The following is a 25,912-nucleotide window of genomic DNA, read 5'->3' on the forward strand; positions in this document are numbered from 1 at the left end:
ACCACCTGAAAGTCCTTTGGGATTAAGTCCAGGGTTAGATAACAGAGGGGCAGAAACTCAACTCCCAGAGACAAAGGAGTGGCCTTAACATTCTCTCTGGTGCCTTCTCTATTAGTATATACATAAGGAAACATTAATTTACACCCAAGAGTAGGCTGGGAGCTTGGATGGGAGGGGAAGCAGGGTTGGGGGTCAGGCCTGGAGAGATTGGCTTTGGGCTGGGCCATAGATGGAGAAGACCGAAGTCTGGGCTGTCAGGAACCCTTAGAATAAGCCTAAAATAGGAAGGGCACATCTAAAACCCTTCAGTGCTCCTCATTTGTCCTAATAAAATCCAGACCTTTTTTTTTTTTTTTTGGAACAGGGTCTTGCTCTGTGGCCCAAGCTGGAGAGCAGTGGCACAATAATGGCTTACTGCATCCTCACCCTCCAGGGCTCAAGCCATCCTCCTGCTTCAGCCTCCCATGTAGCGAGGACTACAGGCCTGCACCATTACACCCGGCTACTTTTTTTTTTTAATCTATTGTAGAGACGGGGTCTCAAACTCCTGAGCTCAAGTGATCCTCTTGCCTCAGCCTCCCAAAGTGCTGAGATTACATGTGTGAGCCACTGTGCCCTGCCTGAAGTCCAGACTTCTTATGCAGGAGGCACATGCCATCCATCCACATGGCCCTGTCTTCCCCAACTTGTCCTTTAGGACCCAGCCTTGCCACATCACCTGTGGTTACCTGGGTGCGTGTGCATCCCACTCTGTTCTGGCCTCCAGCTTTTGCATACGCTGCCCTTTTACCTAAATGCACACCCCAACTTGTTGCCTGGTCAACACCTGCTCACCTTATAATAACATCATCCTATTATAATACTCATCACCTTGTCCAGGGATCTTCCCCCACCCCCTATCTTGGGACTGGTGATCTACTCCAGGCTCTAGTCACTCGTCCTTTTTTGTTGTTGCTTTGTTTTTTGTTTTTAGAGACAGAGTCTCTCTCTGTTGCCCAGGATAAAGTGCAGTGGTGTAATCATAGCTCACGGCAACCTTGACCTCTTGGGCTCAAGCGATCCTCCCGCCTCAGCCTCCCAAGTAACTGGGACTACAGGCGCACGCCATCATGCTTGGCTTATTAAAAAACTTTTTTTTTTGTAGTGATGTGGTATCACCATGTTGCCCAGGCTGGTCTCTAACTGCTGGGCTCAGGCAGTCCTCCTGCCTTAGCCACCCAAAGTGCTGGGACTATAGGTGTGAGCCATCGTGCCTGGCCTGCTCATGGTTTTTATGAATCTTAATGAATCTGTCTTCTCTACAGGGTTGTAAGCTCCTCCCAGGCTGAGACTGGTTCTCATACTCTATCCCTAGCACTCAGCACAAAGAGGGGACTCCTGCAATGTTTGTACAACTCAACCAAACCAAAATGATGATAGAATTGTCTCCGAAGACAAACTTTGCCTTTGCTGGCACAGGGGTGTGGAACCTTGTGCCCTGTTATCTAACTGGCCCCTTCCTCCTTGTGTACCTACACCTCCTCCCCTCCTCCTTCCAGGGAAAGGCCCTGAGGCGCTGTGTTTTGGGGCCTCCACCTCCTTCCTCTCCTCTCTTGCAGCCCAGCCCTGTGTTGCTATTTATTCACAGGTCTCTGCTCTGCTCTGGCTTTCACTTGCTGAATTCTCAGAAAGCAGATGAAGCAATTTATTCAGTTAAAGTGCCCCTGTGGGTCAAATGCCAGCTTGCTTTTTAAAACCTTCGTATGCTGCTTTTTACTTTGCAGAGAGCAGAAATTACCTGTTTTGTTTCCTGGTGCTTTCTGCACTCTCTTGTATTGAGGGATGGTTGTGTGTCTGTGTGTATGTGTGTGTGTGGGGGTATTACAATTTTAAGATACATGTCATTTCTCAATTTGAGAAAGGAAGAAAGATAGTGAGGGGGTTTGATAGAGAATATCAAAATTATTTTGTATGTATTCAGTCAGCTCATTTTTTAAAAGAAAATGTTTTAATATCACTGGCTATGGTTTTTTATTTTATTTTATTTTATTTTTTGAGACAGAGTCTCACTCAGTTACCCAGGCTGGAGTGTAGTGGCGCAATCTCGGCTCACTGCAACCTCCACCTCCTGGGTTTAAGCAATTCTCATGCCTCAGCGTCCCAAGTAGCTGGAATTGCAGGCACGCGCTACGACACCTGGCTAATTTTTGTATTTTTAGTAGAGACGGGGTTTCGCCATGTTGGCCAGGCTGGTCTCGAACTCCTGGCCTCACGTGATCTGCCCACCTTGGTCTCCCAAAGTGCTGAGATTACAGGCATGAGCCACTGTGCCTGACCTGACTATTGTTTTTAATTTTAACTTTAATTTTAAGTTCAGGGGTACATGTGCAGGTTTGTTATGTAGGTAAACTCAGGTGTCACAGGGGCTGGTTGTACAGATTATTTCATCACCCAGGTATTAAATCTATTACCCATTAGTTATTTTTCCTGATCCTCTCCCTCCTCCCACCCTCTGATGGGCCCCAGTGTGTGTTGTTCCCCTCTATGTGTCCGTGTGTTCCTGTCACTTAGCTCCCACTTATAAAAACCACTATTTCACAGCTTATTTGTACTTCTCTTTATCAATTAAGAAAAAGACTGCTTGTATAGCAAACTCCGAGAGAGGACGTGAGGGGCATTTTTTGGTGAGACTTGAGCAAACTGCTTTACGTTGCAAGGAAATTCAATTCATTGGAAACTTTTTCCTCCAGGACTAAACTGGGGCAGCTTTCATTTTGGCTCCCTCACAAAGAAAATTGTCCAGGGTCTGGAAACCACAGTTGTTGAACCTCATATGACGTCTCTTTTCTTTCAGCTCATGCAACATTTACTAGAGGAGACTGGTGTGATGTGGCGTGTTTTTCCTTTCCTTTTTTTTCCTTTCCATTTTGCTGGCTCGTTGGTGCACACTTCCTGAGGGCCTGAGAGGGCTGTGTTCCTAGAGGAATTTATGACAGTCAGCAGGGACAACTGAAATTTGAGCTGGTGTGAACCCATAATCCCTCAGGGCCCTACTGGCTGGAGTCTCTTTAGGGAGCATCCTTGCTACCCAATGATGCTTTAGGGAGCATCCTTGCTACCCAAAGATGCACACCCATTCCCCAGCACCTTCATAAAACAACAACAAAATCTTACCATGGCATTGCCAAGCATATTTTGCATACAAACATCTCCATGGGCAGATGGAATCCATCCCGAAAGCATCTTTCTCTGCCAGCACACTCACCTGTCTCTGCTCTGCAAATGCCCTTCTTGGTAGTAGCTTGTTCAAGGGTACGCAGAGCAAATTTGGCAATTCTGAAATTTCAGCTTTTGTTTGTGAACTTCGGCTCTGCTCAGGAAGAACTTGTCAGAATGAAGGTTGACATTCAGCCTGTATGTCGAGCATTCTTGAGAGAAGCACACAGTGCCTGGCATCTTGAATGGCATCAGCTGCTTGCTACCCAGTTCTTTGGGACAAGTGGGTCCATGAGAGAAAATATACAGAGCAGGGATAAGACTGCACCCGCTCTGGCAGGACAGGGAGCCTGGCTACCCCAACTTCCTTTTCCCAAGCCATCTGCTACTTTTCTTCTTCTGCAACCAGGCATTCAAAGCAGGGTGTATGGGGGAAGACCCTGGAAATCACCTCCATCTGGGTGTACATTGTTACTTTTATCCTCAGTAGTTGGTCAAGAAGTAGAGTGTATTCTCTATATATCTTTATTGGGTTCATCCCCACTTATTCAGAAGTAGAATCTCTAGGCCGGGCATGGTGGCTCACACCTGTAATCCCAGCACTTTGGGAGACTGAAGCTGGTGGATTGTCTGAGCTCAGGAGTTTGAGACCAGCCTGGGCAACATGGCGAAACCCTGTCTCTTTCAAAAATACAAAAAATTAGTCGGGTGTGGTGGTGTGTGCCTGTAGTCTCAGCTACTCTGGAGGCTAAGTTGGGAGGATCACTTGAGCCTGGGAGGCAGAGGTTGTAGTGAGCTGAGACTGCACCACTGCACTCTAGCCTGGGTGAGGCTTTTTTTGAGACCCAGTCTCAAAAAAAGGAAAAAGTTTTTAGAAAGTTTTAAAAATACTAATTTTTAAAAAAGAAGAATCTCTAGCAACCGTTCAGTGTGATCTGGAGTTAGGCTGTTCTGGTTAAACATAGATTGTGCCTATCGAATAATAATTTCTCTTACCCTGCCTAGCTCTACAGTCGCCTCTATACTTGTCTCAATGACCCCTGCACTGTGAGCTTCTTGAGGCCAGGGCCTAACGATACAGCACTAACCATTGTATTTTGCCTGTGGTGCCTTCAGTACAGTGCCTTCTATGTGCCGGCCCTGAGCCAGGCATTGATGAAAGATGAATAAGTCCAAGTCATGACCTCAAAGGTGGCTTATAGATTGATGGGACTTGCAGGCCAGTAAATATCATAAGTATTTGTGGGGCGACATCACTGCACATTAAGTTACTCATTGGGCTTACTGTCATCACGACCTGGTGCTGAGAAGGCACATTTGAACTCCGGTAGGTGCAGCAGATGAATCACTGGGGCCTGAGCGATGCCTCCCAGGGCACTGGCCTGGGCAGAGGGTGAAGTGGGGAGATTTGCACTTAGGCGACTGTGTCTTGAGTTGAGCTTTATCTCCTGGGTCACATTCCAGGCTCAGCTGCCAGTCATTGTGTTATCTGGTGATGGGGAGGGTAACAGGGCTCTTCACTCTTGGCCACCTACTGGGAGCAGTGGCTAAAAATGCAGGTATTAGAGTCAGACCAACTTGGGGTTTAAATCCCTGTTCTGCCACCACTCATTAATCCCCTGACTGTGCACTTGTCACTTAACCTCCCTGAGCCTCAGCTTCCTCATCTACAAGTGGAGGGTAACAGTGCCTATCTTCTTTATTTTCTGAACCTAATTGAATGCCAGATATAGCTGTCATGCACATGATCTGACAATGGAACAGAATATTTGCATCAGGAGACAAAAGAGACTCCAGGCTGTATGATTGCCATATTTTCAAGGCCACTCCTGGTTTGGGGGAAAAAGATGGCAGGACATCAGAATGGGGTGCCCTGCCACTGTCTTCTTTTCTAGACCCTTGGCAGATGGTCTCTCAGGCTCACATATCCCTAGAGACAGAGTTCTCAGATTTGTTGTGCTTAAGAATCACTTGTAGCAATTACAAATGCAGATTCCTGGGCCTTAATCCCAGAGATTCTGATTCCCTGGGTCTAGGGTACAGCTGGAGTGCAGTGGTGCGATCGCAGCTCGCTGCAGCCTCTGCCTCTCAAGTTCAAGCGATTCTCCTGCCTCAGCCTCCCGAGTAGCTGGGATTACAGGTGCCCGCCACCATGCCTGCTAATTTTTGTGTTTTTAGTAGAGGCAGGGTTTCACTATGTTGGCCAGGCTGGTCTCGAACTCTTGACCTCAAGTGATCCACCCGCCTCGGCCTCCCAAAGTGCTGGGATTACAGGCATGAGCCACGATGCCCAGCCGTCCCCACCTCTTTCTGATGTTATCGAGCTGTCGAGGATCCCAGCTGCAACCTGTTCTTTATTGTGTCTCTGCTGACCAGCGTTCCCAGCCCATTCCAGCTCATGGCAGGGTATCTGCAATCTTTCTCTTCCCTGCCCTCCCAACCCCCCACCCACAAGCTTTACCTGGAAGCTCATGTACACACCAAAGGGAATAAGCAAGGACCCAGACAGGCAGCCAGGTGCCTGGCACTAGGCCGGGTACTAGGGATTCATAGAAGATACTGCTTGTGGCCAGGTAGCTGCATGTGTGAGATACTGGTGGAAGACACTCAGACAGAGGTAAGCAGGGAGTGTTGGGGCTCAGAGGAAGGCCACTGAGGCCAGTGGAGAATGGCCCATTAAGGAAAGGTTTTCAAAATAGGTGACCACAGGGCTGAGTCTTAAGCTGAACAGGGAGCAGAGGGCATGCCTAGCAGAGAGGGCGCTGTGTAGGGACTACAGACAGGCAGTGTGACATTGTATAAGGTATAGGGCAGGGAGTGGTGGCTGGTGGAGAAGGCTGAGTTCATGAGTTCATTCTCCCCTGAACATCAGCAACCTTGCCATTAGTGACCCTTGGGATGGTGGCTTTTGAAGAAATTGCTTTGATGGAATAGCTCCCCAAGACTCATGGATACTGGGAGTTTATGTATGTATGTATGTATTTATTTATGAGACAGAGTTTTGCTCTGTTGCCCAGGCTGTAGTGTAGGGGCGTGATCTCGACTCACTGCAACCTCTGCTTTCCATGTTCAAGTGATTCTCCTGCCTCAGCCTCCTGAGTAGCTGGGATTAGAGGGGCATGCCACCATGCCTGGCTAATTTTTGCATTTTTAGTAGAGATGGGGTTTTGCCATATTGGCCAGGCTGGTCTTGAACTCCTGACCTCAGATGATCTGCCCACCTCAGCCTCCCTAAGTGCTGAGATTATAGGCGTGAGCCACTGCACCCAGCCCGATACTAGGAGTTTAAAGCTGTCATTTCTGGTTCTTGGGACTCAGATCAATGAAACTCACTAAAATATTCATTCATGGGAAAGTTCTGGTAGAAAGGGGAAGATTAAAGTCCATTTTTGTCAGGAGAGTCTCTCTCTGGGAAAGCCATTGATGAGATGACTGGGGCATAAGGTGGTGTGGTGGTGTGTGCCTGTAGTCCCAGCTACTCTGGAGGCTAACTTGGGAGGATCACTTGAGCCTGGGAGGCGGAGTGATTGGGAGTAATTGGAAAGTGACATCTGGAAGACAAATCGGTTTATTTTCATAAGCTCCCTCCAGTCTATGGGTGATGGGAAATTGGGGTGCTGTGTCAAGAGGAATCCTGTGGTTGGACTTTGATTCTGAGACCAGGACTGATTAGGGGTGTCGGTCACAGATGTCAGGGCTGGGGACATGGGGGTGACATGCAAGGCTTGGACTTGCCATCCTGGCTCCATATTTTATCATGGGACCAGCTGTCTCCCTTCCTTTGGTTTATGCAGTTGATTTCGAACCCTACATGCAGGGCTTGACATTTTTACCAATTACACTTCATCTTACTAGTTTCTACTCATTATTCCATCCCTCAGAAACCCTTTCTGGGCCTGTCTGTGTTACTCAGCTTATTAACAGTTCCTCCCAGCATCGTATGCAGTCGTGTAGGGAGAACCATAAATGCCTCCAGAATTTGCAAAAATGTTTGGAAAATGTTACCAAGTGGGAAATGATTTGCTAATGAGTTCACAATATGTCTTAGACCCATTAAGTAATCCAGGGTGTCTCCCTAATATAGTAGAAGCAAGTTTTCAGACTATTCCCCAGCGGTTTTTTCAGAAAATGTGAATAGAGCACGACTGAGTCAAAGAAAGCCCTAGCTCATCAACTGCATTCTACAGTGTCAGGCCTCATGTGATGCCGCAGCTGGCGACTGACTAATAAGGGAATTGGAGAGGGGAGAATTGATTATTTCCTGGACAAGGACCATGGTGCCTTAATCAAGTGCCCTAAATGCAGGGGACTGCAGGGGAAGTCGCACTGTGGTAAAAAAAAAATATATATATAGTCTAAATTACATCTGAAGTAGCCTTTCAATTACCCTTAAGCACTGAGAGCTGGTCACAGTCTGGAGGCACACAGGGACAGAAGCACCTGAGGAGGCTCAGGGGCCGCATCTCAGGTGTCTGTGGACATGCCCCTGAGGGAGCACAGTGGTGGGTGGGATCCCAGTGCTGTGTCGCACGGTCATCTTTGCTCTCAGTCCATCTGTCTCTCTGTCTCTCTTTGACAAGCCCATGTAGTTCAAGTCTCATAAATAAAATGCGTACAGCCGGAGTTCCCAAGCCCCATGCTGTGGACCGATCTCAGTCCGTGGCCTGTTAGGAACCAGGCCGCACAGCAGGAAATGAATGGCAGGTGAGCATTACCACCTGAGCTCCACCTCCTGTGAGATCAGTGGCGACATTCCGTTCTCACACAAGCGCAAACCCTATTGTGAATTGTGCATGCAAGGGATCTAGGTTGCACACTCCTTATGAAAATCTAACTAATGCCTGATGATCTGAGGTGAAACAGTCCCCCTCTTCCCCACTCTGTCCCTGGAACATTTGTCTTCCATTAAACCAGTCCCTGGTACCAAAAAGGTTGGGGACTGCTGGCTTATCGGACGCAATTTCCTTGTATTCTGATGTGCTAGTTTTATATTCTTATAGTGGAGGATCCATACCACTTTCACGGTTTTATGAGAAATATCTCTTACAATCTTTCTATTTGTTTTGCTCTGACCCCATGCCCACCTGGCAGCCCTCCGTCATGAATGCGGTTTTACCTGGAAGCTCATGTGCTGACCCTTCACATAGCCAGCCCTGTCTGCCTGCCCTTATTTCTCACTGAAAAAGAATGTTAGCCTTTATAGTCAGACGGTGTCTCATATGATTAGCTAGTTTACCTTTATTCATTTTTTCAGACATGGGTAAAATTGAGTACTTCAATCTTTGTTGCAGAGCACCAGGCTCTAAGACCAGGTTGGTAGAAGGATTCTATTTCATGTGCCAGTTCTGACAGATTGTTTATTGGTACTCAAAGTGCCATGTTGAAAGGATCCAGGCTGAGGGGGACAGGGCCAGAATTGATTAACAATGTCTGCCAGGGACTGAAAAAAATGGCATTGTTAAGCTTGCCTTAGAGCCTGAGACAGTCAACCATTCCCTCTCTCCTCTACCAAAAGGTAGTCAACCACTCCCTCACTGTCCTTCTCTCTCTCAGCACGTATCATTAGAGACCTCCTTCCAGACTGGCTTGATCTGTTTATATTTATCAACAACAGCACACTGTATCTTTTTGGTCTGCCTGCTTCATTGTATCCCGTTATTATTTGTGTCCTTTTCACAGTCAGGAGTCTTTTCCTTCCTTTGTATCCCCAGGCCCTGGCATACAATAGGTGTGTTGAATGACTGGCTCACAACCTAAGAGTTCTACCTAATTGTTCTGCATACAGGGAATCTGCCTTATTATGGTCAGTCATTTGCCTTGCTGAGATCCATACTACAGAGTTCCGTGGATCCTCTTGGTCTGTTCCATCTAGGAATAAAACGTACATTTTGCATGCCCTTTTTTTTTTCTTTCTTAAACTCCTGCTAGCTCATTATGATCATGGCTTGCTGTCTCTCTCTCTGTTCTTCTCTCATCATAAAACAGCTTTAATTTTTCTCCCCAGTGTCCCTTTGAAACTCTTGGTGAGCTAGTTTTTTCTCTGTCCCTTTAGGAAATTTTAATCATGTTTTTAATCATGCTTCATAGTGTTTTGGGTCACCCTTAGGTAATTTTTAAAATCCTCTGGTTATTCCTAGTTCTAAGAACAATTTTAGCTCTTGGCTTACTGCTACTCTGTCCAGCATTACCCTTGTCATAATTGTTGGTGATTTCAAGATCCACATGAATCATGAATCATCCTTTAATAGCTTTGAGATTCTTTTCTCCAATATTCTTGTCTTCCACCAGATCTTAGCCACTCACTTCTCTCTCTCTCTCTCTCTCTCTGTCTCTCTTTTTTTTGAGACGGAGCCTTGCTTTGTTGCCCAGATTGGAGTATAGTGGCACAATCTCGGCTCACTGCTACGTCTAGCCTCCCAGGTTCAAGCGATTCTCCTGCCTCAGCCTCCCAAGTAGCTGGGATAACAGGCGCCTGCCACCATGCCTGGCTAATATTTGTATTTTTAGTAGAGACGGGGTTTCACCATATTGGCCAGGCTGATCTCAAACTCCTAACCTCAAGTGATCCAACCGCCTTGGCCTCCCAAAGTGCGGGGATTATAGGCATGAGCTACTGTTCCCAGCTAGATTTCAGCCACCTTCTTCTCTTATCTTGACCCTATAATTACAGTAACTTTAATCCTGCCGTAATCTCAGTTTAAACCTCCTATCTTCCCAGCTTACCTGTACTAGTATTCCAACTCCAACAATTCTGTGACCTTATCTGGACTTCCAGTTAATTGATCCTGCTATTTTTTCACTGTCTTTCACCTCAATTCCTCTATTTCCTGCTTCCCCAGCTTTAATTCCATAGGGAATCACTATAGTCACTGTCAACTACCTTTGCCCCTTTCCTGATTCATCGTTCTCGTTTGGCTACATGATAACCCTTGTTAAATTCAACTTTTACCAGCCTTCCCCCCATATCTGTGTAGCTGAATGTGGCTGTAGCAAAACATGCAACCACCTGGATTGGTCTCATGTAAATTTCATAATTGCAGCCTTTAAGTAGGCCTTTAATGTGGCCTGGAAATCATACTCTAATTCCCTAATCGCTTCACTCTTCCACTGTCCTAGAAACTGTTACAGTTTTTTTTCACTTGTATTATTACATTTTTCACGGTTCTCTTGTTAAGTGCCCACAAACCATCTGCTTGTGGGAACTTTGCTGGGAATTGATATGGAACATCACATTTTCTGAAATCAGTTTTCCTGAGTATTTGACTACTGTCCAGACTGTAGTCCTTCTATTCCCCACAGCCCCTCAAAGATCGGTGACCTCTCTCTTTCCGTCACACCTGTCCCATCCTTCATTCTCCCCCGGCCCTTGACCGTACTGAACTCTCCGTAAGCGCTTGTCGAGGAGTAAGAATGGGAAGCATCAGTGGCTTGACTTACTGGGCTGCTGCTATCCAGGCAGGCAAGCATCTGTTTTCATCATATTATTAAGTGTTTTTTTTTTTTTTCAGCACTTGGCAGGAGGTAGGCAAGTTTGGGCCATAGCTTTCAGGCCCTGAGTCCAGGCAAGGAAAGAACTGACCCCAGAGAGCCAATCCAGCCCTGGTGCATCTTGAGTATTCTGGAAATGGCAGATCTAAAAGGACAAAATCATTTCATATTCATCATGAGTATAGCTTGGTGGTTCAGAGTGCAGACTACGGAGCCATCACGATGGGTTCAGATCCCAGCTCCTCTACTTCCTAGTGATAAAAGAAAAAACTCAACCAAATTAAATTTAAAGGAGTTTAACTGAGCAATGAACAATTTGTGAATCGGGCAGCACCCAGAATCACAGCAGATTCACAGAGACTCCAGTACAGCCACATGGTGGAAGATTTGTAGACAAAAAAAGGGAAATGACGTACAGAAATCAAAAGTGAGGTACACAGCGGGTGGATTGGCTACAGGCTGGCGTTTGTCTTATTTGAACACAGTTTGAACACTCAGTAGTGTATGAATGGTTGAAGTACGGCCGCTGGGATTGGCCAAGACTCAGCTATTGTTACAGGTGCATACTCCTAAGTTAGGTTTTCAATCTTGTCTACTTATTAAGCTTGGTTGCAGTTTTTCCACAAAGACTGAAATATAGAAGCATGGAGTCATTCTCAGGCCATATTTAGTTCACTTTTATACTAGATAGGAGAACTCAAGCAAGTTATCTAACCTCTCTAGACTCACTGTCCTCATCTATTAAAGAACAGTAACAACACCTACTTTCTAAGGTGTGTTCTTTCCTACTTTCTAAGGTGTGTGTGAAGAATAAACAAGCCAACACCTGTAAACCATTCAGAACAAGGCCTGGCACTAATTAAGTGCTCAGTAAATATTAGCTATAAATTACGATTATTTTCTCTTTTGAGTCTCACAACAGTATTGTAAGGTATTATTATCCCTATTTTGCAGAGGAAGAGACTGAGGTTCACACAGGTTAAGGAGAGGCTCAAGATCATTTGGACAGAAAGTGGCAGAGGCTGGGCTTGCATGGGATCATAGGACTCTAATACTGTTTCACTTAGGATTTCAGAGCCCCCTTTGGTCTCCAGATGAAATGATTTTACCCTTGTCATGGAGATTCATATTCATTCCTTCTCCAAATGTGTCCTAACTTCCCCATGCAGATGGCACCAAATATTTACAGTATGATTACACGGCCATGACTGAATTTAGCCAGAACGGGAGAGAGGCTGATTAGTGACAAGGCTGCAATCTTGAGAGGAGGAAATAGTTCTGATGTTGCACATTGTCATTCTGCTGGAGTAGGAATGTTGCTTAAAATTGTCCTGGCTCAGTTCCCTTTCTCTGGAAGAGTAAAAGACACTCATTTGCCCAATACATGGACTTTGGAGTCAAGCTGACAGTACTGGAAGAGCTGTTAACAGAGTCCAGATCATCACTTTATGGTTAGAGGGATGACGTTTTATTATGGGCCCACAAACTGTCCTCCAACTGTGGCTGAAAACCCTGTCATGAGAGGCCAGAAGGAAGATCACTGTATGTTCTTCTCCCAGGCCAAGGAGACAGGATGTCCTTCATCAGAACCAGTTGTCAGCATAAGAAGAACACACACCAAGGAAATCCATTTCCTGGAAACATCTCTCAACAGTTCCCATGTGGAGAAACTGTGAAGCTTTTCACAGCAAATGTTTTAGAGTGTTCCCAGGTATTTGCAAAGCTCCTATCATAATGCTGGCTGTACTGATAATTTCCTAAGGGTGCCTGCCATGAGACAATGGAAAGGGCATCAGGTCTGACCATGGTGAGCCATGAGGGCCTTGCAGAGATAGAGTCAACTCTCTGGGCCTCAGTTTTCCTTACTATAAAATGAGTGACTTGGACTCTGTTGGGACCCCTCCGCCTCTAAGATTCTACTAGTCTGTGATTCCATGAATCAGACTTCAGAAGTGGTTATGGTCCCTCATAAAATGGCAAAGATTTGGGTCCTAGAATCTATGACTCCATTAGCAGGACCACATCTCCTCTAGAACATTTTGGCTTCGTGCTTGTCATCATCTTTTTGTACTAACTGCTCTGATTCAATCTCTTTCACCTGAAGACTTGCTTCCACCAGAATTCCATTTAATTCCACAGATGTTGAATGAAGACTTTCTGTGTTTCCAACTGCATGCCTACAAAGATAAATGAGACTAGTTTCCTAACCTTGGGGAATTCCGAGTGAGATAGCAAGGTCAAGACTTTATAGAACTTCTTTTCTCCAGAGAGCTCTCTATTTCTTTGACCTGTGTGTGTCCCTAGACCAGTAATATTGACTTCACCAGGGAACTTGTTAGAAATGGAAACCTACAGAATCAGAAGCTCTGGGGTTGTGGTGCACTGGTCTTAGTTTTGTTCTGTTTTGTTTTGTTTTTGTTTTTGAGATGGAGTTCCACTCTTGTTGCCCAGGCTGGAGCGCAATGGCATGATCTTGGCTCACAGCAACCTCTAGCTCCCAGGTTCAAGCGATTCTCCTGCCTCAGCCTCCTGAATAGCTGGGATTATGGGCATGCACCGCCACACCCAGCTAATTTTGTATTATTATTATTTTTTTTTTTTTAGTAGAGATGGGGTTTCTCCATGTTGGTCAGGCTGGTCTTGAACTCACAACCTCAGGTGATCCGCCTGCCTCGGCCTCCCAAAGTGCTGGGATTACAGGCATGAGCCACCGTGTGTTTGGCCTGGTCTTAGTTTTTAACAAGTCCTCTAGAGAGTTGAGATGCACACTTGAGTTTGAGAACCATTGAACTAGCCCTTTCAGGGACAAGCTATGAGACTGCGGTTCTGAGCCCTCAAGGGACCCAAGGACACATTTTGAAGAAAATTCAGTTACTTGGGCTGCCAGGACTTGGTGTTTTCAACTCAGAATTACAGCTTTCTTGGAACCTCCAACAACATTTTGAACCTTTGTGGTGTTTTTGTACATGTGCAGGTGTTGTGGAAACTACCCATTTGTTTTGAAGGGAAAGAATCCAGTTTAGCACACAATTCTCCATGGAACTTCCAGGCTTCCCTTTAAATTGATTGTGATGCTTGGATAGATATTGACACCATGACTAAGACCCATAATAAAGGCCCAATCCAAGGAGGCTCTGCTACTTCCAAAGATCTCCAAAGGAAGAGAGTTCTCAGAGTGCGAGTCTTGTGTGAATTTCCCTCCCTTCAAAGGTGCCTTAATTAATATCCTCCTCCATGGCAGGGTCTAAGCCTGGCCCCTCTTCTCAGCAGGTAAAGATTATTGGGTCACATTCTCCCTGCAGTAAGTTCAGACATGAAGGGTCGGGCAGGCGTGGCTCTTGGAGAGGGCCTGCCTGGGTCTTGGGAATGCTCCCCCTTGTCCTCCTTCCTGGGATCTGCAGATCCATCATCTACTGTGCCAACCCAGGGCTATATGCTAAACCACAGGAGCCTTCATGAAAATTAGAAAAGCACTCCTGCCTTTTTTTTTTTTTTTTTTCTGAGATGGAGTCTTGCACTGTCACCTGGGCTGGAGTGCAGTGGCGCCATCTCAGCTCACTGCAACCTCCTCCTCCTGGGTTCAAGTGATTCTCACGCCTCAGCCTCCCAAGTAGCTGGGACTACAGGTGCGTGCCACCATGCCTGACTAATTTTTTGTATTTTTAGTAGAGATGGGGCTTCACCATGTTAGCCAAGATGGTCTCAATCTCCTGACCTTGTGATCCTCCCACCTCGGCCTCCCAAAGTGCTGGGATTACAGGTGTGAGCCACTTCACCTGGCTGAAAAGCACCCCCCTTAAGGTGCCTCTTAGGGTGGACTCAGCCCCTGGGGCTCAGGGCTTGGCTGGATTTCAGTTCCTCTCACCTCCTTGAGCAGGTGCCTGTGTGCAGCACCAACCACACAGCCATAGCTGTAACCCTGCCCCTACCCAGCCTGGGGCTGGACACGAGTGAGGGCTGATGGAGGGGTGGGGAGAGCCTGTACATGCAGCCAGCACACGTCGGGAGTTCCCAAGTGCTGGATCCTTCATTACATCATTTCCTTAAATTCTTACAGCTGCCCAACGAGGTGGATATTGGTTGCACCTCTGTATATTTTTTCTTTTTCTAAATTATGAAATATTTCAAACTCTCAGTGCTCCCATGTTCTCATCTATGCAATGGGTATGATGCTTCTTGATCCTTTCTCAAAAACTTGTTCTGAAAATCAAATCACACCAAGTGACAAAGTGCTCTGGAAATGTTAGGTTTCATATAGATCTTATCGCTGAACCCTCAAAGACTCACTTTCTGGGGCCTCTGTTTTGAGACACTCACCCTGGACTCACCCAGCCCTCAGGGTTATGCATGGGTATGTCAGAAGGTTGGTTTCTTGCCAGGCTACTGGTGTTTGTGGGTGCCTCCTCCCCTAAAACCATTAGACTTGTGAGGCGGCAAGGATGAGTTGTGTGTGCAGGCACTCAGGGACGAGTCACAGCCTGGCAAGCTGGCCTGGACAGGATGACTTCACGGGCCTTTCCCACTTCTCATTTTTATGACTAGCTTTACTGTTTCATTTTGGCTTTCTCTCTCTTTCTTGCAGCTGTGGTGATTAGGATTTAGGGCAAGCATTTGGGATCTCTTTTCTAATCCCTTTCAAATCCTGATTCAGCTGCAAAGTCCGGGAAGGGAGTAGAGAATGGGGGAGGAGGGACTCACCCTGGTGAAAGGCAGTAGCTCAGAATATCCGAGAAACTCCCAACAGGAATGCCCAGCCTCCACCCACTGAAGCTGGAGGCCTCTCATCTCATCCAATATCATCCTCGTACTAGAAACGCAAAAGGGATGAGTTTGTCTATGGACTCAAACCTTTACAGTCTTCTTGCTTAGAAGCTTAAGGCATAATTATGGTAGTCATGGTGGTAAGGGACTGAACATTTGCCTTTTTCCAATTTAACTGTGTCCTTTGTTGAAATATTTCTTAGTCAGGTCCCCTTTTCTCCATTTCCACTACTGTCCTAGGATTAGATCTGAGTCCCCCTCTCAATGAGATTAGTCCAGAAATTGTGTATACCATCCATCTTGCAAACCACTGCCAGACTCTGTTGACTTTTCATTATGTAACTTCCCTATGGGAGAGGTGAGTTACATAATATGATGCTAAGATGCCCCTCACTGGTGGCATCATGTACATATTTCTCAGTCTGAAAGGAAAGGTCTTTTTAAACTGGCTTCAGGCCATCTGTCCAACTAATTCCTGCCTGCAACTCCTAGTATTCCCTCTACTACAAGGTCTCATCACTTATTCTGTTACCCACCACATTCATTCCGTCTTGGGCTTTGGTTCATGTGATCCACTCCATGTGCTCCTTCTCCCTAATCCAAACACCATGCATCTATAAGGTCAGCTCACGTCCCATCTCCTTGACCCCAGCCCATTCATATCCCTATTCTCTTAGCAGCTATTGTCAGGACGACACAGTTTTCATGCCAGTTATTCTTTCATGGTTTTATTAGTTAATTCTCCCCAGGTAGATTGGAAGCTCCTTAACTTTGGACCCTGTCCTAAGCTTCTGTTATATTCTCTGCAGTGCCCAGCCAAGCTTATGTGTCATGCAGTAAAGAATAAAATAATTTTGACCCTGATCAGGTGTTTGGTTACAAAAAAACTGCATTGGCAACTTTCTAGAAACTAATATATTCATTTATCTTGCAAAAAGGATTGCTATCTGATTATAGCCAGTAGTTATGATCTTCCAGCCATGCACAAATATACCCTTATAACTTTCATGAGTGGGGAGGAAAATTGATGAAGGAGGTTTCAAAGGTGATCATCAGCCCCAGGATTTCCAACAATAGCCAGTCTGCCCTGGGTCCTTAACTCTCTTTTAATGTTTTTATTCTTATTTTTATTTTTTTAATGCAGTCTCACTCTTGTTGCCCAGGCTGGAGTTCAGTGGCACTCTCTTGGCTCACTACAACCTGTGCTTGCTGGTTCAAGTGATTCTCCTGCCTCAGCCTCTCGAGTAGCTGGGAATACAGGTGCCGCCACCACACCCGGCTAATTTTTGTATTTTTAGTAGAGACAGGGTTTTACAGTGTTGACCAGGCTGGTCTTGAATTCCTGACCTCAGGTGATCCACCCGCCTTCCAAAGTGCTGGGATTACAGGTGTGAGCCACCACACCTGGCCTCTCTTCTAATGTATTTGACCTCTCCTCTTTCCCCAGAGAGCTCCTGTGAGAACAAGCGGGCGGACCTGGTTTTCATCATTGACAGCTCCCGCAGTGTCAACACCCATGACTATGCAAAGGTCAAGGAGTTCATCGTGGACATCTTGCAATTCTTGGACATTGGTCCTGATGTCACCCGAGTGGGCCTGCTCCAATATGGCAGCACTGTCAAGAATGAGTTCTCCCTCAAGACCTTCAAGAGGAAGTCCGAGGTGGAGCGTGCTGTCAAGAGGATGCGGCATCTGTCCACGGGCACCATGACGGGGCTGGCCATCCAGTATGCCCTGAACATTGCATTCTCAGAAGCAGAGGGGGCCCGGCCCCTGAGGGAGAATGTGCCACGGGTCATAATGATCGTGACGGATGGGAGACCTCAGGACTCCGTGGCCGAGGTGGCTGCTAAGGCACGGGACACGGGCATCCTAATCTTTGCCATTGGTGTGGGCCAGGTAGACTTCAACACCTTGAAGTCCATTGGGAGTGAGCCCCATGAGGACCATGTCTTCCTTGTGGCCAATTTCAGCCAGATTGAGACGCTGACCTCCGTGTTCCAGAAGAAGTTGTGCAGTAAGTCCTGCTCCTTTGTCACTCTTCTAGAGGAACCACTAGAATTCATTCATTCATCTTCAAGTGTTCATTCTGTGTTACTATGTCCCAGGTACTGTGCTGGCAATAGGTTTTCAACAAAGGCCAAGATAAATACAACGTGCTCCAGGGGCTTACACTTTGGCCAAGGGACACATGTTTTTATTTATTTATCTTTTAGAGACAGGGTCATGCTCTGTCACCCAGGCTGTAGTGCAGTGGCATGATCACAGCTCACTGTAACCTCAAACTCCTGGGCTTAGGTGATCCTCTTGCCTTAGCCTCATGAGTAGCTGGGACTACAGGTGTGCACCACCATGCCTGGCTTATTTTTTAACTGTTTGTAGAGACAAGGTTTCGCCATGTTGCCCAGGCTGATCTGAAACTCATGGCTTCAAGCAATCCTCCTGCCTCAACCTCCCAAAGTACTGGGATTACAGGCATGAGCACCCAGCTAAGACAGACATTAAATATATAATTATACAAATAAGTAACTATAGTTGTCACAGTGTAATGGAGGAAGAATTCAGGACATGAAGGAGTGTGCAACCCCAGGACCTTACCTAGGCCTGGATGCTCAGGGAGACTGCCCTGGGGAAGGGACACGTAAGCCCAAACCACAGAATGAGGAAGAGTAGATAGACAGCGTTTTTCTTCAGCACATGGAGCTGCCCTGGAATTCCCTAAGTTGGAATTCATGAGTTGGAGTATGGATAGGAATGGAAGGGCAGAAAAAGTAACATAATCTCTCCTTGGATGGTGTGGAATACCAAGGCATTTTTGCCCCATGGTGGTGCTGGCAGGGGATGTTTTCACAGCTGACAAAGAGGTCCAGCACATACAGAGGACCAAGGTGTGGTCCTGGCAGCTCCCCACCTGTTAAGATTGTAGGGGCCACTCCTCACCTGCCAACTCTTTCTGCAGGAAGATGCCTCTCGGAGCCCCTGAGCTGCATTCTTCTATGTTGGAAGCTTTCTTCCCTCTTTTGCTTTCTAACCCTCTTTTCCACAGGGCTTCTCTCTCCCTTTCTTCCCACGCACTTTCCAGTTATCTCTACCCCTGCTGCTGCCCCCACTCTTCTCAGCAGGTCAGCCTGCATTCTCCCCAGTTTCCTGCCTCTGCGGCTGCCTTTTTGTTCCTTCCTCCTCCGGGAGGGCAGGGGGCCAGCCGCCCAATCCAGGAAACTCGCATCCTGATTTGGTAAACAGTGTCCCACCCTGACTTGTCCATTCCCAGTGGTCCCTGTCCCCTCCAGCTACCATGAATCTTTGGTGGGGAAATAAAAGGAAATAATCTATTTTTAAATACCTATTTGTAAATTATCTATATGTAAATATCTATTTGTAAAATGTAAAATATCTTTCCCTAGAGCAGAGTGGAGAATGAGCTTTAGAGCCAGACTCAGCACCAACTCCCCAGGAGAGGGCACCCAGGAGGGGGTTCTCAGAATGTGACATATTCTAGACCTCTAAGATATAGGCCCCAGGGAAGAACAATGTGCTTTTGATGTGTATTAAACAAAATCCCCTGCTGAGAACTAACTTCAAAAAGCACAGAGATCTCATTTGTTCTTGACTCCAGAATCAAAAGATTTACTTAAGAAATCAATGCCATGAAGAAAAAAGAACCTTTTTCTTTGCAATGCCACTTGGAAAGTGTTCAGAAGTGCCATTTCCCTGGCACTGCAGAGGCTGTGTTGTTGTGGTTTGTTGTGGCTTAAGTCAGCTGGAACACTTCAATCAGCAGAACACGCTGCAAACATTTTCAAGGTTTATGACTTTAAATGACTTCTGCAGAATTTATGTTTCCCCTTTCCCGAAAATATTGAAAGGGAAATTGGTTCTGTAACCATTTTGACAGTTTATTCATTTGTGTTGGAAAATTTTAATGGAGGGGTTCTTTTTATAAGCCTTCTGTATTTATCAGAAAATGGAAAGATAACATGATAAGGCTGAGGAGCTACACAATGGGACTGACCGCCCCCCTCCCCCCGCCCCCGCAATCCTGGTGTGGAATAGGATATACCAATGTGGACTTGTCTGTGGAAAAACCATCTCTGTGTGCTTTATGGCAAGGCAGCAAAATGAAAAAGCAGTTTGGACTTTTCCTCCCTTCATCTTCTTTGTTATAATCTGGAAGCTCTAAGAAAACATCAGCGTTATCCCACTTGTTCCTGTGCCTGAGAAATGAATCCCCTGTGAGTCCCCCCATCCACTCTGCAGGAGACAGGGCTGCTGTCTCTCACTGCACTGCACTGCCCGGCTTTGCTCAGCAGACTCAGCAGCCGTCTTGAAAGGTTGAAGAGGCCCCAGGGCCTCTTTATCAACTGCACTGTAAAGACTGTAGTAACTAACATTTATAAAGCACTTTCCCTTATGTTATCGCAGAAAGCCCCAGGAGGCAGGCAGCACACTCTTGCCACTCTCTTTTTACAGGTTAAGGAACTTGCTAAGTGAATCACCTGAAAAACAAATAGCCAAGAGATAGTTGGATGCTAATTCCAAACCTCTTGCTCATTTCGCTCCTCTGCATGTTGGGAATTACAAATTCCTCTTTTAAGGTAAACCATTTTCTGGTGGCCACCTCCACGGTCCAGCCTGGCCAGGTAAACCTACTTTGCAATTGGCATTCACCTAAAATAGGTGAAACTCTGAAGGCAGCCTTCGTAGGAGGAAGAGGAGCTGACTCTAGTTGTACAATCTTGAGCAAATCCTTTTCTGAGCCTCAGTTGCCTCATCTGTAAAATGGGGATTTTATATGCAGAAAGTAGATGAGTGAACAGGTGTTGTAAATGGTAGAGCCCTATTCAGTGTGCACTGTGTTGTGTATTATTACAATCAAATACACTGAGGACCGATGGGCTAGGCAGATGGCCTCAGTTTTGATCTGCACTCAAATGATCAGACAAAAATGGTGAGCATTTTCCAAGTTGCAGATGACATCTCTGAGGTTTGGGAAGTCTCATTTGTTCCTTAAACATTCGTTGAACCTGTAAACCAAAAAGTATCTGAGACAAGTCCCAACCAATGTAAAAGTTTATTTTGCCAAGGTTAAGGACATGCCTGGAGAAAAGGAACACAAAATCACAGGAACAATCTGTGGTCTGTGCCTTTTTCCAAAGATGATTTTGAGGGCTTCAGTATTTAAAAGGGAGAGAGGGAGGGCATGGTCACATTACTGAATCCACATGTTGCAAGAGAAAAGGAGCAGGTAGGGGAACAGTCAATTATGTATTCCTCTAGTGCTCAGTAAATCAACACTTTACATAAGATAAGGTGAACATAGAGTAGCTACTTATGCAGATATTTAACCTTTTATCTGTAGCTATCCGCTTAGGAACAAAAGCAAAGGCAGTTTCTTGCATTACTCAGCTTTTAGCTTAATTTTTTTCCTTTTGGCATAGTGATTTGGGATCCTGAGATTTTATTTTCCTTTCACAAACTGTACCCCAATAATAGCTAATCTTGTCCTGTGCTAGGTACTTTCAAATACAGTATTCCATTTAATACTTAAAATAGCCGTTTGAGATAGGTACTATCATTATCTTTTTTTTTTCTTTCTAAGAGATAAGGTCTCACTATGTTGTCCAGGCTGGCCTCGAACTCCTGGGCTCAAGCAACCCTCTCACATCAGCCTCCCAAGTAGCTGGGACTACATGTCACTATACCTGGCTCTATTATCCCTATTTTACAGAACTGGAAATTGTCAGGGTCTGCCTGGGGGCTCCAGGAGAGCTTTAAAGATGAGGTGATACTAATAATCACTAACATTTCTTGATATTAAGGTATGCATGTGTTGTTTCAGGCTATTAGTGTATGTTAACTCACTTTATTCACACAACAAACCTGTCAAGTAGATGCTCTTATAGTTCCCATTTTATGGAAGAGGAAATTGAGAACCAAAGAGGTTAAATAACTTGTCCAAGGTCACAAACCTGTAAGTGCTGGAGCTTGTTTTTTTTGTTTTTATTTGTTTGTTTTATTTTGTTTTTTGAGATAGGGTCTCACTCTGTCACCCAGGCTAGAGTGCAGTGGCATGATCATAGCTCACTACCGCCTCAAAGTTCCATCCCAGCTTGGACTACAGTTGTGCGCCACCATGACTGAATAATTTTTATTTTTTTAAAAAGAAACAATGTCTTACTATGTTGCCTAGGCTGGTCTTGAACTCCTGGGCTCAAGCAGCTCTCCTGCCTCTGCCTCCCAAAGTGCTGGGACTACAGACATGAGCCACTGTGCCTGGCCTGTAAGTGGTAGAGTTGAGACGTGAGCCTAGGCATTCTGCAGGCAGAACTGAAAATCAATGCTACAGCTGCAGATTGGGACAGGTGGTGTCTGGGTGTGATCAAGGCAGGACCTTTATCATACAGTGAGGAATTGATTAGACTCTGGAGCCAGACCTCGCTGGGTGAGAGTCCTGGCTTGTTCTCTTTGGCTGTCTGGCTGTACAATCTTGAGCACAGTGGAGGCTTTATACTTGCAGGCAGGGACTTCCCATACCAGCCACAGCAAGGGGAATCCTGAGGTTGCATTCTCAGGCCACCCTTGAGACCACCAGGGAGAGGCCAGGTGCCCTGTGAATTGAGGTCCTGTCTACAAGATGACCGAACCCCACACATCCTGGAGTCTGCCATTTTTGCCGCCCAGTAAGAGAAAACATGGAATCTGTGGGCTGAAAACGCTGTCCCGAGTGTTCTGGTGATTCTTGCCACCTGGGCGAGATTGCTTTCAATTAACCTCTAGGTGCTGACTTTATCAGCCTCATCTGGTATTTTGGAGCAGGGAGCCAGGCTGTTCCTACCCTAATAGCCCCACCCCACCCAGGCCAGGCACAATTTAAGGCCCTAATAGTATTCCTAGGACACACCCTTCATGAACTGGCCTGGGCAGTCTACACTGATGGCACCCCTTTGAGGTCCTGATGTGAAGTGGGGAGGCTGGACTGACTTCACAAACGTTGAGTCTACTGTGCCCAGTAATACAAGATCTCCAGCCCACCTCCCTACACTGACCACTCCTTTAGTCATTCATACAATCATTAAAAAAAAGACTGTTCTTATTTCCTAGTCAACAAATCCAATCCCACCAATGACTTAGGCTGCTGATTAGTTATTCCTCCCCGCTGAACACAAGGCCTTGGCTGAGTGTAAACCCAGAGGGCCTTCTGAGAAATGAGGCTCATAGGACTGTTTCCAGCAGGCCGGTGGAGGAGGCAAGGCTGTGGTCTCCCCTTGGCTCTCACCGCAAAGGCCCATCCCACAGAGGGCAAGGCATGAGGCCTGGATGCTCTGAAAGTCACTCAGCACTCACCCACAGCATTCTACAGATGGGAAAGTTTTATTCTAGTTTAGTGAAGGTGTTTGAGATTCTTTTGGTTGAAAGTGTCAGGAATTCCATTTTTTTCTAAAAGGAGGGGGGAGTGCATTATATTATCCATGGAAATAAGGATGGCAGTTGTGAGGGTCCTGCTTTCACTGCATCTCCCCTCCACTCCTCTCCTTCTCCAGTCCACAGTCAGGAAGCATGGCCCCACCAGCCCCTGAGGCTCACTTGTTCTCTGTTTGAGCCTCCTTTTATTCAGTTCTGGTTCCTAAATGCCAGTAAAGGACTCTCATTGTCAAACCCTGTACCAACCAACAGTGGCCAGGAGTGGGACTACCTCAGACCACCACGGCAGCTCCCCGATGCAAGGTGTCTGGAGTGAGAAGGAAGGGCAGTTTCTAGAAAAACCAGGTACCAGATTAAATAATAGGTGTCTGTACTGAGGTCCCTAGAGCCTGTCCATGCCTTTACTCTACAGGTAAAGAAATAGCCTACAAGAGCTACCTGATTTCCCAGAACTTCCCTCACTTGTTCGAGGTAGAGGGGAACTAGAGCACAGTCTTCTAGCTCCCAATCCAGTGCCTTTTCCATTACACCAAATTATAATCTTTTAGTTCCAGTTTCTCTTATGGCACATGGCCAAAATAAGCCTTAGTAACAAGCTGTCACTCTGAAACCCAATGCAATAGTTCTTTTAATTCCCCCTCCCCACTAACTTTTTTTTTTTTTTTTTTTTTTTTTTGAGATGGAGTCACTCTCTGTCACCCAGGCTGGAGTGCAGTGGCACGACCTCAGCTCACTGCAACCTCTGCCTCCCGGTTTCAAGCAATTCTCCTGCCTCAGCCTCCCAAGTAGCTGAGCCCACCACCATGCCTAGCTTATTTTTATGTTTTTAGTAGAGATGGGATTTTGCCATGTTGGCCAGGCTGGTCTCAAACTCCTGGACTCAAGTGATCTGCTCACCTCAGCCTCCCAAAGTGCTGGCATTACAGGCATGAGCCACAATGCCTGGCCTAATTTCCGCATTTGATAGGTGAAGAAAGTGGAGTTCAGAGAAACCAAGTCATTTGCACAAGGTCATAGGGAGTGGCGAAGCTGAGCCTTCAGGCGGTCTATTTCCAGTAGCCATCCTCTCCCCACGATGCTGCCTGCTGCCCGCCAGATATTTTCTCTGCCTCACATCTCCTGTCTTCTTATTTTGTCTGTTAGGGTCTCACCAAGAAGACAGGCACCAGGTACATCACTTGGGCCTCCCACTCGTGGCAGTGGGTGACTGCCGTGTAGTTGGTTGCCTACACACTACACTTCCTTAATTATGGAGAGAGACAGTGACATGCTGTGAGTGCCTTAGAAATGTCCTCTGCCCGTGGGTAATTTGACTCCGGCAGTCCGGGAAAAGAAGAGAGTCTTTCAGGATGCAAAGCAAATGCAAATTAAAAGTGGGATAATGATTACCCCTCACCATACAATTGTCAAAACTTGAAGTTTGATAACACCAAGTACTGAAGTTTTGAGGGGATGGGAATCGTTAGGACCATCGTTGCTGACATGAGCTGTCTTGGAAGGCAATCAGGCCATATCTGTTTAAAGTGAGACCCAGTCCTAGAGAAACCATCGTACATGAATTCAAGGAGACATGTTCAGGAATGTTCATCACAACACTGTGAAAGTGAAAACTTGGAAACCACCCAAATGCTGACCAATGGGGAAATGGCCAAATAAAATGAGGAAAGTCATATGACCAATGGATAAATCAACTGGGAGGGATAAACTAGATCTAAGGTTTTGATTAAATCTTTAAATCTAAAATACAGCTAGTTTTCATTATTCACAATAATTATGTTTTATAAAGTCACTGCAAACACTGAGTTAGAGAATACTAAACCATTGCTCCATATATTCCTGATGGAATATAGGGTTAGGTTCCTGCAATCCTCTGGTGACAATATTTTTTGTCAACTAGTCAATACATAGCCTTGTTTTATGTGTGTTTCTGTTTAAAAACATCTTATTTTTTTTGTTTGTTTATTTTTTGAGACAGAGTCTCGCTGTGTCTGCAGTGGCACAGTCTCAGCTCACTGCAACCTCTGCCTCCCGGTTTCAAGCAATTCTCCTGCCTCAGCCTCCCGAGTAGCTGGGATTACAGGCACCTACCACCATTCCTGACTACTTTTTGTATTTTTTTTTTAGTAGAGACAGGGTTTCACCATGTTGGCCAGGCTGGTCTTAAACTCCTGACCTCAAGTGATCCACCCACCTTGGCCTCCCAAAGTGCTGAGATTACAGGTGTGAGCCACCGTGCCTGGCCGAAAACATCGTATTTGATATATACCATTGATTCATTAACATCAGACCCACAGCCAACGATAACTCCTGACTGAATGAAACTTACCTAACACATATTTTCCCTGTAAGGCACATCGCAGCCTTTCTGCACTGAGGAACACTAGCCGGCGCATCACCATTTTAAACAGCAAAATCACTTACAGAAAGCACAGAAATGAAAAAACAAAAAACAAAAAAACCATGGTGCTAAGTAGACTGTGGAAAGGATACTTGTTCACAGAATGAAAGCTGAAAAAGAAGGCAGAGTGGCTCCTTGTTCAACCTCAGCTGAGAACATCTGCACCAGGCAACACATTTTTTTGTAGTCTCAGCTACTTGGGAGGCTGAGGCTGAGGCAGGAGGATCACTTGAGCCCCGGAGATTGAGGCTGCAGCAAGCTGTGACTGTGCCACTGTACTCAAGCCTAGGTGACAGAGCAAGAGCCTGTCTCACAAAATAAACTAAATTTAGAGATATTTTAAATTGAGTGCTCATGCACTCTGAGCATGTCCACTAGTGACCGTGAAAACGCTGTGAGTATTGGTTTGGGCTTACAGATACATTTTAGTGAGTAGGCAAATTCACAAATATGGAATCTGTGAAGAATGAGGATCAACTGAACATGTCTTCACAGTTTGACATCTTTGAAACTGGGGTGCATTTTAGATTCCATGAAATACAGTACATGTATCAACATTGATAGAATCTGTGATTAACGTTGAGTGAAAACTGAGGTGAAGGTCAATATATATAGGATGAACCTACAGATGTAAAATAAGACAAAATG

General features: G+C 45.9%; 1 protein-coding gene across 2 annotated transcripts in view; it reads left to right on the forward strand.

Annotated features, from left to right (window-relative positions):
* MATN2 (matrilin 2) overlaps positions 1 to 25,912 on the forward strand; it is a 168,007-nt gene that overhangs the window by 45,588 nt on the left and 96,507 nt on the right. For both annotated transcript variants that reach the window (XM_034966399.2, XM_034966398.3), the window contains exon 3: positions 16,892 to 17,461. In XM_034966399.2, the coding sequence (XP_034822290.2) occupies positions 16,892 to 17,461 (570 nt within the window). The remainder of the gene's footprint in view (positions 1 to 16,891; positions 17,462 to 25,912) is intronic.

Source organism: Pan paniscus, chromosome 7, assembly GCF_029289425.2.
Source record: "Pan paniscus chromosome 7, NHGRI_mPanPan1-v2.0_pri, whole genome shotgun sequence".
Taxonomy (NCBI): Eukaryota; Metazoa; Chordata; class Mammalia; order Primates; family Hominidae; genus Pan; species Pan paniscus.